This window comes from Microcaecilia unicolor, chromosome 5 (assembly GCF_901765095.1).
Source record: "Microcaecilia unicolor chromosome 5, aMicUni1.1, whole genome shotgun sequence".
NCBI lineage: Eukaryota > Metazoa > Chordata > Amphibia > Gymnophiona > Siphonopidae > Microcaecilia > Microcaecilia unicolor.
The window spans coordinates 102,816,736-102,833,843 of record NC_044035.1 but is presented as its reverse complement, the minus strand read 5'-3'; the positions used below and the strand labels follow the sequence as shown (position 1 = coordinate 102,833,843).

Genomic DNA, 17,108 nt, shown 5'->3' with positions numbered 1-17,108 from the left:
ACCACAAACATTCGAAGTGGTTTACAATAAGACTAAAAATCAAGACAAACTCATGATGAAAATTAAAAACAAATAACAAAACCTCAGTCTAAACTAGGAAGAAAAATGTTAAAAAGAGAAGTTTTTATCATCTTCCTAAAATATACATACTGCGGGCATGTCTCTTGTTGGAGTAAGGAGCGTTCATAGCGTGCCTATGATAGATCTCTCCTCTATGTGCCACGATTATCTTTTTTCAAACCATGATAAGTATTTTCATTTATTTTTGGCCAATTACATTATGAATAACTTTTTTTGCAATGCTGCTTAGCTGACCTTATCGAAATATTTTCCTCTACTCATCCTCCGGAGACCACACTGAATCTGAATGGATCAAACTCTTAAGAGAGTTGATGGTATGTGCACAGCTTCTAGACCTGTTTTTGCCATTGACCTTGGTCAAGTCATTTCATTTCTCTGTGCCTCTGTTCGCTCAACTGTAACTCGATATTAATAATGTTCTTCCCCTCTTACTAGCTAGTCAGTCTAAAAACAAGTAAGCATAACCAAGCTTCAATAGCAGAATGTACAATTTAGAGGAGTCTAGTGTGGATGCTGTAAAAGTGAAGATTATAAACCATTGTTTGATAAGCTATAATACATTATTATGTTGTTATTTTCACTTCCTTTGCTATTTGAAGCCCTGACACCTTTTTTTTTCTTCAGGTGAAGCTCTGAAAAAAACAGCAAAAGAATTTACCAAAGACTCTTGCAACCTGCCTAAGAGGGAAGCAGTTGCACAGGCTGCTCGGACTCTTCTGGCTGCTGTGACCAGATTTCTGATCCTAGCAGATATGCTGGATGTCATGTACCTCCTGCAGCATATAACAGCAGTAAGTGCAGTTCAGCCAGATTTTACAAGACTCACAACAGAATGACTCGAGGTCACATTTTATTGAGACTGTACTGCAGAAATTGCACATGAAAATTAACAGTGCAGATATTATAGTGACACATACAGCTAACTACTAGAAAACTATTTCATCTGTAGTTGGTTACCTTTCATATACTATCATAAAATACCCAATCCTTATTCATCTCATGTTCTTGCTAATATTACTCAGAGAAAAACAATGACATGTATTGGAGAATGTAACCGTAAGAGTCATTATTCAGGAAGATGTTTCTGCACCCGCAGGGGAAAAAACTATGCTCCTATTGCACACCTTCCGGGCGCCTAATAGAAGGTGTCCAGTTATAAAAGTGCTCCCTTAGGGGTCCTTTTACTAAGGAGCACTGAAAAATAGCTTGCGCTGTTATAGACGCGTGTATTGGACCCGCACAGGTCCATTTTTCAGCATGCCTGCAAAAAAGGACCTGCTGGATGTGCATCAAAATAAAAATTGGTGCGTGCCCATTTGGGGCCTGAGTCCTTACTGCCATCCATTGACTTAGCGGTAAGGTCTTATGCATTAACCGGGTGGTAATCGTCAGCGCACTCACGCTGCCGATTACCGTCCAGTAAAATTTTCAGACGTATGTATCGGACGCGTGTAAAAATGGAATTACCACCTGGGGCTCACGATCACCGGGCGGTAGTTCCAAATTGACATATGTTGGATGCACGTAGGCACCTATGTGCTTTAGTAAAAGGATCCCTGAGGGTAATTCTGTAACAGGGCACCCACTCTAGGTGCAGGCAATGGATCGTTAAAGCCTTTTTTATAAAGACAACTAAGCACCTACTTTTCTCTATAGTATATTAGCACAAATGGCCAAAGGCACACATACATTAAGGCAGGATCACTTCCACCAACCCTATAGCTTGAACCTAGATGTTAATCAATGAAATAACCAACTTCTGCAAATCTCTGAAGACATATTTCTTCAATAAAGCCTACAAAGAGAACCTACAGTCCTACTAATCCACTTCACTAACCCACCCAGTTATGAAAGTCCACTTCTACATTTACCTGCTTAATACTTTCCTTTCCTTCTCTCCTTACTTAATCTATGCACATTATTAATTGTATCTGACACCCTGTAATAACAATGTCATAACAAAACTATTTAAGCCACATTGAGCCTGCAAATAGGTGGGAAAATGTGGGATACAATGCAAATAAATAAATAAATAAAATACGTGTAAATGAAATCATGCATACCCGTGTGTTCTGCCCATGCTCCACCCAAGCTCTGCCCATCTGCACATCCAATGGCAAAGTACGTGCCATCAAATTAAAGTTGCCAACTGGATCCAGATTTGTCCGAGAGTTCATCCAGTCCCGAGTTTACCCCATTGCATGCAGGGACTTGTAGTTTTGCTTTTCTCAGGGAATGCAATTGGGAAATCAGAACTATCATCCTTGCATAGGATGGGGTAAACCAAGGACTGGATCAACCCTGTCAGGGGAATTTGGATCCAGTTGGCAAACCTACATCAAATCATGATGACTGCTATTCTACTATATTTGCTATTCTACAACAGATCATTTATGTGCATAAGTGGCCACCTATATGTGTAAATGACTAGAATATTGCCATTTGCATGCCTTCCTTCTGCCTAAAACTAGGCAGCTCCTTATAGAAATACTCTCTTAATGGCTCCTCTTGAGGAGGTAAGAAAGTGGCCTAGTGGTTAGGGTGGTGGACTTTGGTCCTGGGGAACTGAGGAACTGAGTTTGATTCCCACTTCAGGCACAGGCAGCTCCTTGTGACTCTGGGCAAGCCACTTAACCCTCCATTGCCCCATGTAAACCACATTGTGCCTGCCATGAGTGGGAAAGCGTGGGGTACAAATGTAACAAAAAATAAAACATTGCTATAGTGGGTCAGATTAAAGGTCCATCTAGCCCACTGTTTCCAACTGTGGCCAATCAGGGTCATAGTCATCTGGCAAAATCCCCCAAAGTAGCAAGATTCTGGCTACTTACCCCTAGGCATCAGCAGTGGCTTTCTCCAGGTCTACCTTAATAAGTTTATAAGCTTCAGGAATTTGTTCAAACCTTTTTAAAACTCAGCAACACTAACTGCTTTTACCTCTGGCAACAAGTTCCAGAACTTAACTATATCCTGAGTGAAAAAATATTTTCTCCAATTTGTTTTAAATATACTACTTTGCTAAGTTTGTGGCATGATCCCTGGTCTTATTACTTTGTGAAAGAGTAAACAATCTATTTACATTTACCCATTCCATTCCACTCAGGGTTTATAGAGCGCTATCATATTTCCCTTCAGATGTTTCTTGGCAAAATTGAAGAACTCCAGCCTCCCTAGTCTTTCCTCATGAGAGTCATTCTATCCCTTTAATAATTTTGGTCATCCTTCTCTGTACTTTTTCTAATTCCACTATATCTTTTTTGGGATACAGCAACCAGAATTGCACACAGTATTCAAGAGCTCTTCAGAGTTTTTCCTAAGGGAATGTCTGTGGATTGTGACACTTGGAGCTTTTTTTTTTGGGGGGGGGGGAGGAGATTCTATATAATGGTGCTTAAAAACATCGGCACTGAAATCAGTGCTGACTAGGCGTATTCTATAATCGCCATCTAGATTTAGGCGCGGTATATAGAATACGCTTAGTTATCTCAGTGCCTAAAACTATGCACATCCATTTACACCAATGAAAACATGGCGTAAATCCCGGTGTGTAGATTTATGTGCACTGGGCCATATTCTATAACTATATGTGTACATTTCAGAACGCCCATGAAATGCCCATTTCCCTGCCATAATCAGGCCCATTTTTGCCTGTGCGCGTTAGAAGTTTGGTGAACTTCATTACAGAATACACTTAGTGAGTTGTGCATGTAAGTTCTAATTAGTGCCAATTAATGCTCATTATTGCTTGATAAGTGCTGTCATCAGTGCTCATTAGCTTGTTAAACTTGTTAAGTTGCGCGCACTGTTATAGAATCTGCTTGGAATTTGGCACAGATCTCTAGGCACACTATATAGAATCTGGGAGTTTATGCACACCCCCCCCCCAAATTCTATAAATGGTGCCTTAAATTGTGCGTGCTAGTTTGGCCACACAGCAAAATTGCATGCACAACTTAACAAGCCAATCATCTAATATAATAAAACGCACCCTCAACGTTCTGAGGACAACGTTCTGAAGCCATCTGACGTCACTCCCAGGCTGAAGGGTTCGTGGATTCGTGGTGTGAAGCCTTCAAGCCAGCCAGCCGTCTCTGCCCCGCCCTCGCGTCAAACATCATGACGTCGAGGGCGGAAAAAAAAAACCAAACAAATCCGGCAGCGAAGCGTCAGGGAACGAGGCGGCGCTCCTGACGTCTACCCTTCCCTTCACTGTGTTCCGCCTTCTTCTGACGTCAAGGATGACGTCAAAAGAAGGCGGAACACAGCGAAGGGAAAGCTAGACGTCGGGAGCACCGCCTCCTTCCCTGACGCTTCGCTGCCGGAACCGCCACGGAGGTAAATTTAAAAAGAAGAAAAAAAACAAAAAGGGATGTTGGGGGGAGAGAAGAGGGTGGCCAGTAAAGTAGAACAATGGGAGCGGGAGGGCAGGGGAGAAATGACAGCATGGATGCGAAGGGGGGGGGGCATGGATGCGAAGGGGGGGAGAAGAGGGGCGGGCCAGGCTGGGACATGGGAGAGAGAGGAGCATGGATGCGAGGGGGAGTCATGGAAGGGAGAGAGGGTACTTGCTTGAAAAGGATGAATGGAGGCGGCAGGGGACAGAGGAGCATGGATGGGCATGGATTTGGAGGGCAGGGCTCAGAGAGAGAGGGGAATTGCTGGAAAGGGATGAATGGAGGGGGCAGGGGACAGAGGAGCATGGATGGGCATGGATTGGGAGGGCAGGACTCAGGGAGAGAGGGGAATTGCTGGATAGGGATGAATGGAGGGGACAGATGGGCCATGGATGGATATGGATTGCAGGGCAGGGCTCAGGGAGAGAGGGGAATTGCTGGATAGGGATGAATGGAGGGGGCAGGTGACAGAGGAACATGGATGGGCATGGATTGGGAGGGCAGGGCTCAGGGAGAGAGGGGAATTGCTGGAAAGGGATGAATGGAGGGGGCAGGGGACAGAGGAGCATGGATGGGCATGGATTGGGAGGGCAGGGCTCAGGGAGAGAGGGGAATTGCTGGAAAAGGATGAATGGAGGGGGCAGGGGACAGATGGGCATGGATTGGGAGGGCAGGGCTCACACTCTCTCTCTCATATACAATGTCTTTCTGACTCTCACTCTCACACACTCTGTCTCACACTGTATCACATTCACTCTCTATGTGCCACACAGTCACTCACACACTCGCTTGGTCTCATACACTCACTCTCACAGAGAATCTGTGTCTCACACACACTCTCTCTCTCGCCCACACACACACACTCTCTCTCACACTGTGTCTCACATACACACTTGCACACACTCTCATTCTCACACACACACTCTCTCACAAACACACTCACACCCAGACTCACTCTCTCTCTCACACACTCACACTTTCACTCTGACTCTCAAACAGTCACTCTCACATACACTCTCCCAACATACACACTCCGAGGAAAACCTTGCTAGCGCCCGTTTCATTTGTGTCAGAAACGGGCCTTTTTTACTAGTATTCTATAATGTTGTGTGCGTAAATTCTAATGCACATAGTTGAAAAGTGAGTGTGACCATGAACATGGAATGGGCAGGGTGTGGGCATTTCAATAAAATATACGCACTATTATAGAATACACCTGATCTGCGCCTAAGTTAGGTGCAGGTATTTAGGCCTGGTTTTAGGTGGTCTAAATGGATGCACCTAAATTTTAGTCACAAGAACAGCTGCTAAGCATATTCTTTAAACTATGCCTAAAATTAGGCATAGTTTAAAGAATTATGCTAAGCGCGTGGTTTTAATTGCCGATTTTTAAGGCATCATTTATAGAATGTGTGTATTTAGAAAGGGTGTGGGTTCCTCTTTAATTTCCTTTTATTTTCCTTCCTTTTTTCTTGCAATAGTATTTGAATAAAGGATAATAATTCTCTTTCTGGTTTTGTCCCATATATCTATCTTTATTTTTATACTTATTTTTATTTATTAAGACTTTTCATACTTTTTTTTTTGCTTTTAAGTTTCTCTGTCTTTATATGTTGTTTTTGTTTCTAGGTGAGGGCCTACATTTCAGAAGAAAGAGTACATGTGCCCCTGATGCAGGCATGGATGTGCAGAAACATTTTGGGTGTATGATATTGGTTGGTTGGGGAAGCCTAAAGGTTAGCGCAACAGGCTTTGATCCTAAAACCTGGGTTCAATCCTCACTTCAACTCCTTACATCCTTGGGCAAGTCACTTAACTCTCTATTGCTCCATGTACAAAAACCTAGATTGTGAGCTCTCTTAAGGACATCAAAAGTAGCTGTATATAGGGCCAGAGTGAGCCCTCTAGGGACATCAAATGTACCTGTATATAGGGCCAGATTTTATATATGGTGCCTAAGAAATCCACACGGTAAACATTTCTACCTAAGTGCATTCTATAAGCAGTACCTAGATTTAGGCATGGTATATAGAATTTGCTTAGTTGATGTATCAACGCCTAAAAATACATGTGTTCATTTACACCAATGAAAATGTGGGGTAAATCCCTGTATACAGATTTATGCACACTGGGCCACATGCTATAACTACATGTGTAAATTTTGGAACACCCACAAAAATGCCCATTTCCCTGCCCATAGCCATGCCCCTTTTGATCTGTGAACATTAGAATTTAGGTGCAGTTTATTACAGAATGCACTTAGCGAGTTAGGCATATAAATTCTAATTAATGTCAATTCGAGCACATTATTTCTTTTTAAGTGCTGTTATCAATGCTGATTAGCTTGTTAGGCCAATTAAGTTATGCATGTTGTTACAGAATACGCTTGTTTTCCATGGGGATCTCTAGGTGTGCTATATAGAATCTGGCAGCTAATGTGTATAGCTCTGTGTACTTCTAGTAGCGCTATAGAAATGATTAGTAGTAGCCTGTAGTACTCCACTACTGTTTATGGCTGTGAGACTAATATATTGATTGTTAAGCTTACCGGTTAGCAGTGAGCTGCTTTTTTGTGTCTATGGCACTGTTGAATGATACAGAGGCTTTATGATTTTTTTTTTCTAATAATTCTAATAATCTCCTTGCTTTTGTGGCTGCTTTCACACACTGAGCAGAGGATTTCAATGTATTACCCATGATTGTACCCAGTTTAATGTGGAACCTAGTATAATACAGCTATATTAGAATATAAGAGTTGCTGTACTGGGTCAGACCAAGGGTCCACCTAGCTCAGTGTCCTGCTTCCAAAAGTGGCCAAGTCCAGGTCACAAGTACTTGGCAGAGTCCCAAAAACTATCACATTTCTTTACTACTTAAACTCCGAGATAAACAGTGGCTTTTCCTAGGTTTACTTTAATAACGATTTATGGATTTTTCCTCCAGGAGTTTGTCAAACTGTTATAAACCCAGCTACATTAACTGCTTTTAATACTTGCTCCTGCAATGAGTTCCTGAGATTAACTATATGCTGAGTGAAAAATATTTTATCCTTATTGTTTTAAATGTGCTACTTTGTAATTTCATGGAGTGTCCCTTATAATTTGTGGTATTCTTCCTTAAGTGCATCACTTTGCCCTTGCCCACATTAAATTTCATCTGCCATTCGGATGTCCAGTCTCACAATCAACATGTGAATTAACAACTTTACATAATTTTTGTCATCTGCAAATTCGATCACTTCACTCATAGTTCCCATTTACAGATAATTTATAAATACAAATGACAGTGTGTGGTAAGCGCTGTGTTCTAACTGCAGGTGCAGTGCATTCCCATTTTCCATCTGTAACCCACCCAGTTCCCGCCCCAGCATAGTAATACTTATCACCCTCATGCACTAAACTTAATACACATTAATTTGCACATGAACCCCCTAATTCTATAAACTTGCATTCACAATTTTGCACTTAGTGCCCAAAGCTGTTGTGAGTCCACTAGGGACAGAGAAAGTACCTGCATATAGGGCAGGATTATATATATGGTGCCTAAAAAATCCACACGGTAAACATTTTTGCTTAAGCATATTCTATAAGTGGTGCCTTGTTTTAGGCACAGTATATAGAATACACTTAGTTGATATCCCAGGGCCTAAAACTACGTGCCTCCATTTACACCAATGAAAACATGGCATAAATCACTGTGCATAGATTTATGTGCACTGGACCATATTCTATAACTATGCGTGTAAATTTCAAAACACTCACGAAATGCCCATTTCCCCACCTATAGCCACACCCCTTTTAAACTGTGAGCATTTGCATTTAGATGCAGTTCGCGCTTAGCGAGTTGTGTATTCATTCTAATTATTGCCAATTAGTGCTCATTATTACTTGCTAAGTGCTGTTATCAATGCTGATTAGCTTGTTAAGCCAATTAAGTTATGTTTTTTGTTATAGAATACAACTGGGTTTTGGAGCGGATGTCTAGGCGTGCTATGTAGAATCTGGCCTTTAATGTATACAGATCTGCGTATATCTAGTAGCGCTATAGAAACGATTAGTAGTAATAGTTACATGTGTAACTTAATTAATAATTAGCTATTAATTGCTTTAATTGATGTTAATTTTGTAGTTCGGCATTCTATAAATTCTATAAATTGTGTGTGCAAAATCCATTATGTGAGAATGGGAGGGTCACAGGCCTGCCTAACACTTACACACCGACAGTTAGGTGCGAGCATTTACATCTGCCATTGAGCTGGTATAAGTGCTTCCTCCTAAATTTAGATGTGTAACTACAGACTTACACTAGTATTCTATAATGACAATTATACACACTTATTTGGATTTTGCTCACACCTTTTTCAGTAGTAGCTCAAGGTAAGTTACATTCAGGTACACTGGGTATGTCCATGTCCCAGGAGGGCTCTCAATCTAAGTTTGTACCTGAGGCAATAGAGGGTTAAGTGACTTGCCCAAGACCACAAGGAGCAGCAGTGGGATTTGATCCTGCCACCTCTGATGTCAAGACCGATGCTCTAACCACTAGGCCACTCCTCCACTACGTAATTACTGGCTTAGAATTTAGGCTTGATACGCAGCTCCTGGTGCCTAACTATAGGTGACCTTTTGAGAATTTCCCCTATCTGCTTTAACCCACATTAGTAAAGGGGTCCCTTAGTTTCCTAGGGCAGTGTATCTCAACCCTCTCCTGGAGCTACACCTAACCAGGTGATGTTTTCAGGATTCTCTCAATAACTATAATGAAATAATTAGTATATTATGATGACCAGTGCTTTTTTTTTTTTGGGGGGGGGGGGGGGGGTTGTGCTGATACCCACATGCAGAGTGCAGGGCCAACCTTACCCTGGGGAGTGGGGTGGGGATAATGTCTCTATCATAGCCCTGCCCCTGCAACTGCACACAGAGGTTTTGAAAAATAAAAAATCATTGCAACAATTACATTAGTTCACAGAACACCAAGACACATCTGTTATTGGAAAAACAGAACAAGCAGTATTGTTATAGACCCTTGCAAAATATTACAATCCAAATACCTCACCTAAGTCACAAACTGAATATGTACACTCTCACCAAATACAGAATAAGGAGCCACCAATTTGAAAACTGAAATGTGAAGGCAAAAACTGATCTATAAATTATAAAATGCTAGACTTGTCATGCTGTGTAACACCAGACAGAGAAGAAATGCCTTTTCTTCTTTACAGTGCTATTATAGAGATATCAGAGACAGTGTACATTCACATTCTCAAAGCTGACATATTCAAATCAGTAAATCGATGTAACATAACATTTGTCAAGAAAATATTTTCACGTTTTGTATTTAATAATCATTTATTTTCCTTTGATTCCTTGTTGTTTTCTTCTGATCCCATTGGGTTCTTTAATATTTTCTTTACTCTTGTATTATCTTCATATTGTCATTATTTTTGTTTCTTTATTCATTGTCAATTTTGCTACATTTCCTCTCCCTCTGATTTTTGTATTTCTTCTCCTATCCGATGTTCTTTTAGATGTTTTCTTCCTGCTACCCCTTTCTTCTCTTGCTGATCTCATTCACTAGTTCAATTTCTTATGTAGTTTTGTTTTCTTTCCCTAACCTGTAGTATTTGCTACATATGCCCTGTTTCCCGTCCCCTTCTAACAACCTCCTCATTCCCCTTCTGTTAACACACCGAAACTGTGGTCACAAATATTGCTTGCTCCCATCCACGTTCAAACACTCCTCACCTTCACCTCCCTCACACATACACCACTCTTCCTTCACTCATTATCTCCTCAACCCCTCCTTCATCTGTCTTCCGTGACATCTATGATTAGTTTCATGGAGGTGTCCTTTTGTTCTTGTGTAGTTTTGCAAGTTATAAAAATGTTGTAGCCTACTCATAGTTTCATACATTTCTATCATATCCTCTTCTTAGTTTATCTTTTTCAAGTTGGAAAGCCCTAATCTGTTTCACCTCTCTTCATAAGGGTGGTGTTCCATTCCCTTTATTGTTTTTGTTGCCTTCTGTTAGCGTTTGCTAGTTGCACCATATCCTTTTTTACATAGGGCGACTGAAACTGTACTCAATTCTAAATGTGTGGACATAGCAGGAAACTATGTAGAGACATAATAATTTCCTCAGTTTTGTTCTCCATCCCTTCTTGGATAATCATTAATATTCTATTTTATATTTTAGTAACCATGACACCTTCCTTAAAATTTTAAATGTATTATCTGCAATGGCTCTGATGTCCTTTTTCTTGAGTGGTGATACTTAACTCTGAACCCTAAAATTTGTACCTGAAGATGGGATTATTTTTCCCTATGTGCATCACTTTGCGCTTCTCCAGTATCCTACTCTTGTATCAACCATCTGCATCAGGGATCTGACATTGTATAAAAATATAAAAACATATATATGTATGGTATCAAAAACAATAAAAAATATCTAAAACAATAAAAAATAATAAAAACAACCAAAACGTTGATGATTGAACAGGTGAAACACAAAGGACATAATGCATGAAAAAATAAGAGGAAATCATATCTGAAGGATGTATGTGTATATATAATATCTGAAAAAAAGACTGAAAGGAGCAGCTCGCAGAGTAAAAAACTTGCATCAGGCGTGGATGCTGTTTAAAAACACCATCCTGGAGGTTCAGGACAAATATATTCCACGTATTAGAAAAAAGGGAAAAAAAGACTAAATGTCAGCCGGCGTGGCTAAACAGTAAGATAAAAGAAATCATTAGAGCCAAAAAACAATCCTTCAGAAAGTGGAGAAGAGAACCAACTGAAAGTAACAGGATAGATCATAAGGAATGCCAAGCCAAATGCAAAGCGGAGATAAGGAGGGCAAAAAAGGACTTTGAGAAGAAATTAGCGTTGGAAGCAAAAATACATAGTACAAATTTTTTTAGATACATTAAAAGCAGGAAACCGGCCAAAGAGTCGGTTGGCCGCTGGACGAAAATGGTGTTAAAGGGGCGATCAAGGAGGACAAAGCCGTAGCGGAGAAATTAATGAATTCTTTGCTTCGGTCTTCACCGAGGAGGATTTGGGGGGGACACCGTTGCCGGAAAGAATATTTGAAGCGGGGGAGTCGGAGAAACTAAACAAATTCTCTGTAACCTTGGAGGATGTAATGGTCAGTTCAGCAAGCTGAAGAGTAGTAAATCACCGGGACCTGATGGTATTCATCCCAGAGTATTAATAGAACTAAAAAATGAACTTGCGGAGCTACTGTTAGAAATATGCAATCTGTCCCTAAAATCGAGTGTAGTACCGGAAGACTGGAGGGTAGCCAATGTTACTCCGATTTTTAAGAAGGGTTCCAGAGGAGATCCGGGAAATTATAGACCGGTGAGTCTGACGTCGGTGCCGGGCAAGATGGTGGAGGCTATTATTAAGAATAAAATTGCAGAGCATATACAAAAACATGGACTGATGAGACAAAGTCAGCACGGATTTAGTGAAGGGAAGTCTTGCCTCACCAATCTAATGCATTTTTTTGAGGGGGTAAGCAAACATGTGGACAATGGGGAGCCGGTTGATATTGTATATCTGGATTTTCAGAAGGCGTTTGACAAAGTGCCGCACGAAAGACTCCTGAAGAAATTGCAGAGCCATGGAATCGGAGGTAGGGTATTATTATGGATTAAGAACTGGTTGAAAGATAGGAAGCAGAGAGTAGGATTGCGTGGCCAGTATTCTCAGTGGAGGAGGGTAGTTAGTGGGGTCCCGCAGGGGTCTGTGCTGGGTCCGTTGCTTTTTAATGTATTTATAAATGACCTAGAGATGGGAATAACTAGTGAGGTAATTAAATTCGCCGATGACACAAAATTATTCAGGGTCGTCAAGTCGCAGGAGGAATGTGAACGATTACAGGAGGACCTTGCGAGAGACTGGGAGAATGGGCGTGCAAGTGGCAGATGAAGTTCAATGTTGACAAGTGCAAAGTGATGCATGTGGGTAGAGGAACCCGAATTATAGCTACGTCTTGCAAGGTTCCGCGTTAGGAGTTACGGATCAAGAAAGGGATCTGGGTGTCGTCGTCGATGATACGCTGGAAACCTTCTGCTCAGTGTGCTGCTGCGGCTAGGAAAGCGAATAGAATGTTGGGTGTTATTAGAAGGGTATGGAGTCCAGTTGTGCGGATGTTATAATGCCGTTGTATCGCTCCATGGTGCGACCGCACCTGGAGTATTGTGTTCAGTACTGGTCTCCGTATCTCAAAAAAGATATAGTAGAATGGAAAAGGTACAGCGAAGGGCGACGAAAATGATAGTGGGGATGGGACGACTTTCCTATGAAGAGAGGCTGAGAAGGCTAGGGCTTTTCAGCTTGGAGAAGAGACGGCTGAGGGGAGATATGATAGAAGTGTATAAAATAATGAGTGGAATCGATCGGGTGGATGTGAAGCGACTGTTCACGCTATCCAAAAATACTAGGACTAGAGGGCATGAGTTGAAGCTACAGTGTGGTAAATTTAAAACGAATCGGAGAAAATTTTTCTTCACCCAACGTGTAATTAGACTCTGGAATTCGTTGCCGGAGAACGTGGTACGGGCGGTTAGCTTGATGGAGTTTAAAAAGGGGTTAGATAGATTCCTAAAGGACAAGTCCATAGACCGCTATTAAATGGACTTGGAAAAATTCCGCATTTTTAGGTATAACTTGTCTGGAATGTTTTTACGTTTGGGGAGCGTGCCAGGTGCCCTTGACCTGGATTGGCCACTGTCGGTGACAGGATGCTGGGCTAGATGGACCTTTGGTCTTTCCCAGTATGGCACTACTTATGTACTTATGTACTTATGTACAATAACAAACAATGGTAACGGTGAGTCTGACGTTGGTGCCGGGCAAAATGGTAGAGACTATTATAAAGAACAAAATTACAGAGCATATTCAAAAGCATGGATGAATGAGACAAAGTCAACATGGATTTAGTCACAGGAAATCTTGCCTCACCAATCTACTACATTTCTTTGAAGGGTGAACAAACATGTGGATAAAGGGGAGCCGGTTGATATTGTGTATCTGGATTTTCAGAAGGCGTTTGACAAAATACCTCATGAAAGACTCCAAAGGAAATTGTAGAGTCATAGGATAGGAGGTAGTGTTCTATTGTGGATTAAAAACTGGTTAAAAGATAGAAAACAAAGAGTAGGGTTAAATGATCAGTATTCTCAATGGAAAAGGGTAGTTAGTGGGGTTACCCGGGGGTCTGCTGCTGGGACCGCTGCCTTTTAACATATTTATAAATGACCTAGAGATGGGAGTAACTAGTGAGGTAATTAAATTTGCTGATGACACAAAGTTATTCAAAGTCGTTAAATCACGGGAGGATTGTGAAAAATTACAAGAGGACCTTAAAAGACTGGGAGTCTGGTCATAAATGGCAGATGACGTTTAATGTGAGCAAGTGCAAAGTGACGCATGTGGGAAACAGGAACCCGAATTATAGCTACGTCATGCAAGATTCCACGTTAGGAGTCACAGACCAAGAAAGGGATCTAGGCGTCGTCGTTGATGATACGTTGAAACCTTCTGCTCAGTGTGCTGCTGCGGCTAAGAAAGCAAATAGAATGTTAGGTATTAGGAAAGGAATGCAAAACAGAAATGAGGATGTTATAATGCCTTTGTATCACTCCATGTGTGACCGCACCTCGAAGATTGTGTTCAATTCTGGTCGCCGCATCTCAAAAAAGATGTGGAGGGGCATTATTGAATGAAAACGTCTATCTCCATGGGCGTTTATCTCCGAGAACGGGTCCGTGAAGGGGCGGACCGAACCTTATTTTCGAAAAAAATAGACGTCCATGTTTTATTCGACAATTTGTGAGCTGGGCGTTTTTGTTTTTCAGTGATAATGGAAAATGAAAGTGCCCAGCTCAAAAACGAATAAATCCAAGGCATTTGTTCGTGGGAGGGGCCAGGAGTCGTAGTGCACTGGTCCCCTCACATGCCAGGACACCAACTGGGCACCCTAGGGGGCACTTTTACAAAAACAAAAAAAAGGTAAAAGAGCTCCCAGGTGCATAGCACCCTTCCCTTGTGTGTTGAGCCCCCCAAATCCCCCTCAAAACCCACTGCCCACAAGTCTACCATTACTATAGCCCTAAGGGGTGAAGGGGGGCACCTACATGTGGGTACAGTGGGTTTGGGGGGTTGGACGACTAAGCATTAAGCAGCACAATTGTAACAGGGGGGGGATGGGCCTGGGTCCACCTGCCTGAAGTCCACTGCACCCCCTAACAACTGCTCCAGGGACTTGCATACTGCTGCCAGGGAGGTGGGTATGACATTTGAGGGTGAAAATAAAAAGTTGTGAAACATCATTTTTTGTGGTGGGAGGGGGTTAGTGACCACAGGGGGAGTCAGGGGAGGTCATCCCCGATTCCCTCTGGTGGTAATCTGGTCATTTAGGGCACTTTTGGGGGCCTTATTCGTGAAAAAACAGGGTCCAGGAAAAGTGCCCTAAATTCTAGTTACAAACGCATACTTTTTTTCCATTATCGGCGAAAGGCGCCCATCTCTGTTCGGGTGATAACCACGCCCCAGTCCCGCCTTCACCACGCCTCTGACACGCCCCCGTCAACTTTGTACGCTTCCGCGATGGAGTGCAGTTGTAAACGTCCAAGTTCGGCTCTCGATTATACCACGTTATTTGTTTTTGGGAGATAAACGCCTATCTCCCGATTTAGGTTGCAATATAGGCGTTTTTGTCTTTCGATTATAAGCTGGATAGTGAAATTAGAAAAGGTGCAGAGAAGGGTGATGAAAATGATAAAGGGGATGGGATGACTTCCCTATGAGGAAAGGCTAAAACACCTAGGGCTCTTCAGCTTGGAGAAAAGGCAGCTTAGAGGAGATATGATAGAGGTCTATACAATAATGAGTGGAGTTGAATGGGTAGATGTGAAACGTCTGTTTACGCTTTCTAAAAATACTAGGACTAGGGGGCATGCAATGAAGCTACAATGTAGTAAATTTAAAATGAATCGGAGAAAATTTTTCTTCACTCAACGTGTAATTAAACTCTGGAATTCTTTGCCAAGAATGTGATAAGGGCGGTTAGCTTAGCAGAGTTTAAAAAAGGTTTGGACGGCTTCCTAAAGGAAAAGTCAATAGACCATTATTAAATGGACTTGGGGAAAATCCACTATTCTGGATAAGCAGTTAAAATGTTTTGTAATTTTTGGGATCTTGCCAGGTACTTGTGACCTGGATTAGCCACTGTTGGAGACAGGATGCTGGGCTTGATGGACCTTTGGTCTTTCCCAGTATGGCAATACTTATGTACTTATGACTGTAACCTAACATAATGAAAAATTGATATTGCATCAAGACCGACCTTGCTGTAGTGAATCACACAATATGGGTGCAGAATGATACAATTGATGATCAATACGCCTAGAGGAACAACACAAGAAAAGCTGATATGTACACAACAGCTACACTGGCAAAAGAGATATGAGAAATACTGATAGAGAAAGTTTTAAGTATTAGAAAAGATACTGCTTCCTGATAAAAATTGTACAAAGACAAGGATACATCCTAACTACACATTGTAACAGTAATAATGCTGTATGGAATACAGTACCGTAAAGCAATCATATAACAGAAATTTGATAAATGCCATCAGAATGTGAATGACACCATAATAGGCAGCATGGAAGAACATTCATATAACATACATACAATACCATATGAACACAATACAAAAGAAATACCTTAGTAGGCACACATTAGAACATTCAAATAACATAGAAATGATGCTAACACTGTTCGTACAATACAATAGAACAAAACATTTTTTCTTCCTCCAATCTCAGTTCCAAAAGACATTTGAGTCCCTTCGAAGTGCATCAGACAAATCAGAACTGCAGAAAAGGTATCAGAAGTTTGGTGAAGAATTGGAAGCACTAGATCACTTGACTTACAAACGTCAGCAAGTAAGTAACAATACGCTTTGGCTTTAATATCCGATTCGATAGTGAAAATCAGTCAGATACAATTCTGCTAAAATGGTGATGATATACTTCTAGTTACAGAGGATGTGTATAAATGCACCTAAGGCTCCACATACTCACTTAGGGATCTTATGGCACTTTGTACTCAAAACATAGGGCTGGGCTTGTTATTCCTTCTAGTGTGCGACAGATTCCTTAACCCTTTCTGACCTCTTTTGATGATTTAGAATGGCTGCATGCAACTCAGAGCACTGTTGAATCTGAGGGAGAAAAAGAGGGTATGTTTATGGTCTATGCAAACCTTTGTTCAATTTTAAAGTATCCCAGTGGCTTACTGTTGACTTGACACTGTATACGTTGCCTCTGGCAAAGGTCAAAAACTTGCTAGATGTGGAGGTGAGGCGCTGGTGTTATGAACATTTGAAAATATTATGCAGTATATGTGAAAAAATGAATCCCTTATCTTTCTAGATAAATGCTTCATAATCCAGTCCTCAGGACACACCAGGCCAGTCAGGTTTCTAGCATACACACCATAAATATGCATGAGATAAACTTGCATTTCTGTTTCTATTTAGTATGGATATCGTGAACATCATACTGGCTGGGGGTGTCCCTGGGACTGGGTTGCAAACCACTGATCTAGATATTA

The 17,108-nt window shown here is 41.4% G+C and overlaps 1 protein-coding gene across 1 annotated transcript in view; it reads left to right on the top strand.

The window, feature by feature from the left end:
- Positions 1-17,108, top strand: part of CTNNA3 (catenin alpha 3) — a 1,864,538-nt gene that overhangs the window by 87,289 nt on the left and 1,760,141 nt on the right. The window contains 2 exon segments of the mRNA XM_030204967.1: positions 706-872; positions 16,319-16,458. Coding sequence (XP_030060827.1) covers positions 706-872; positions 16,319-16,458 — 307 coding nt within the window.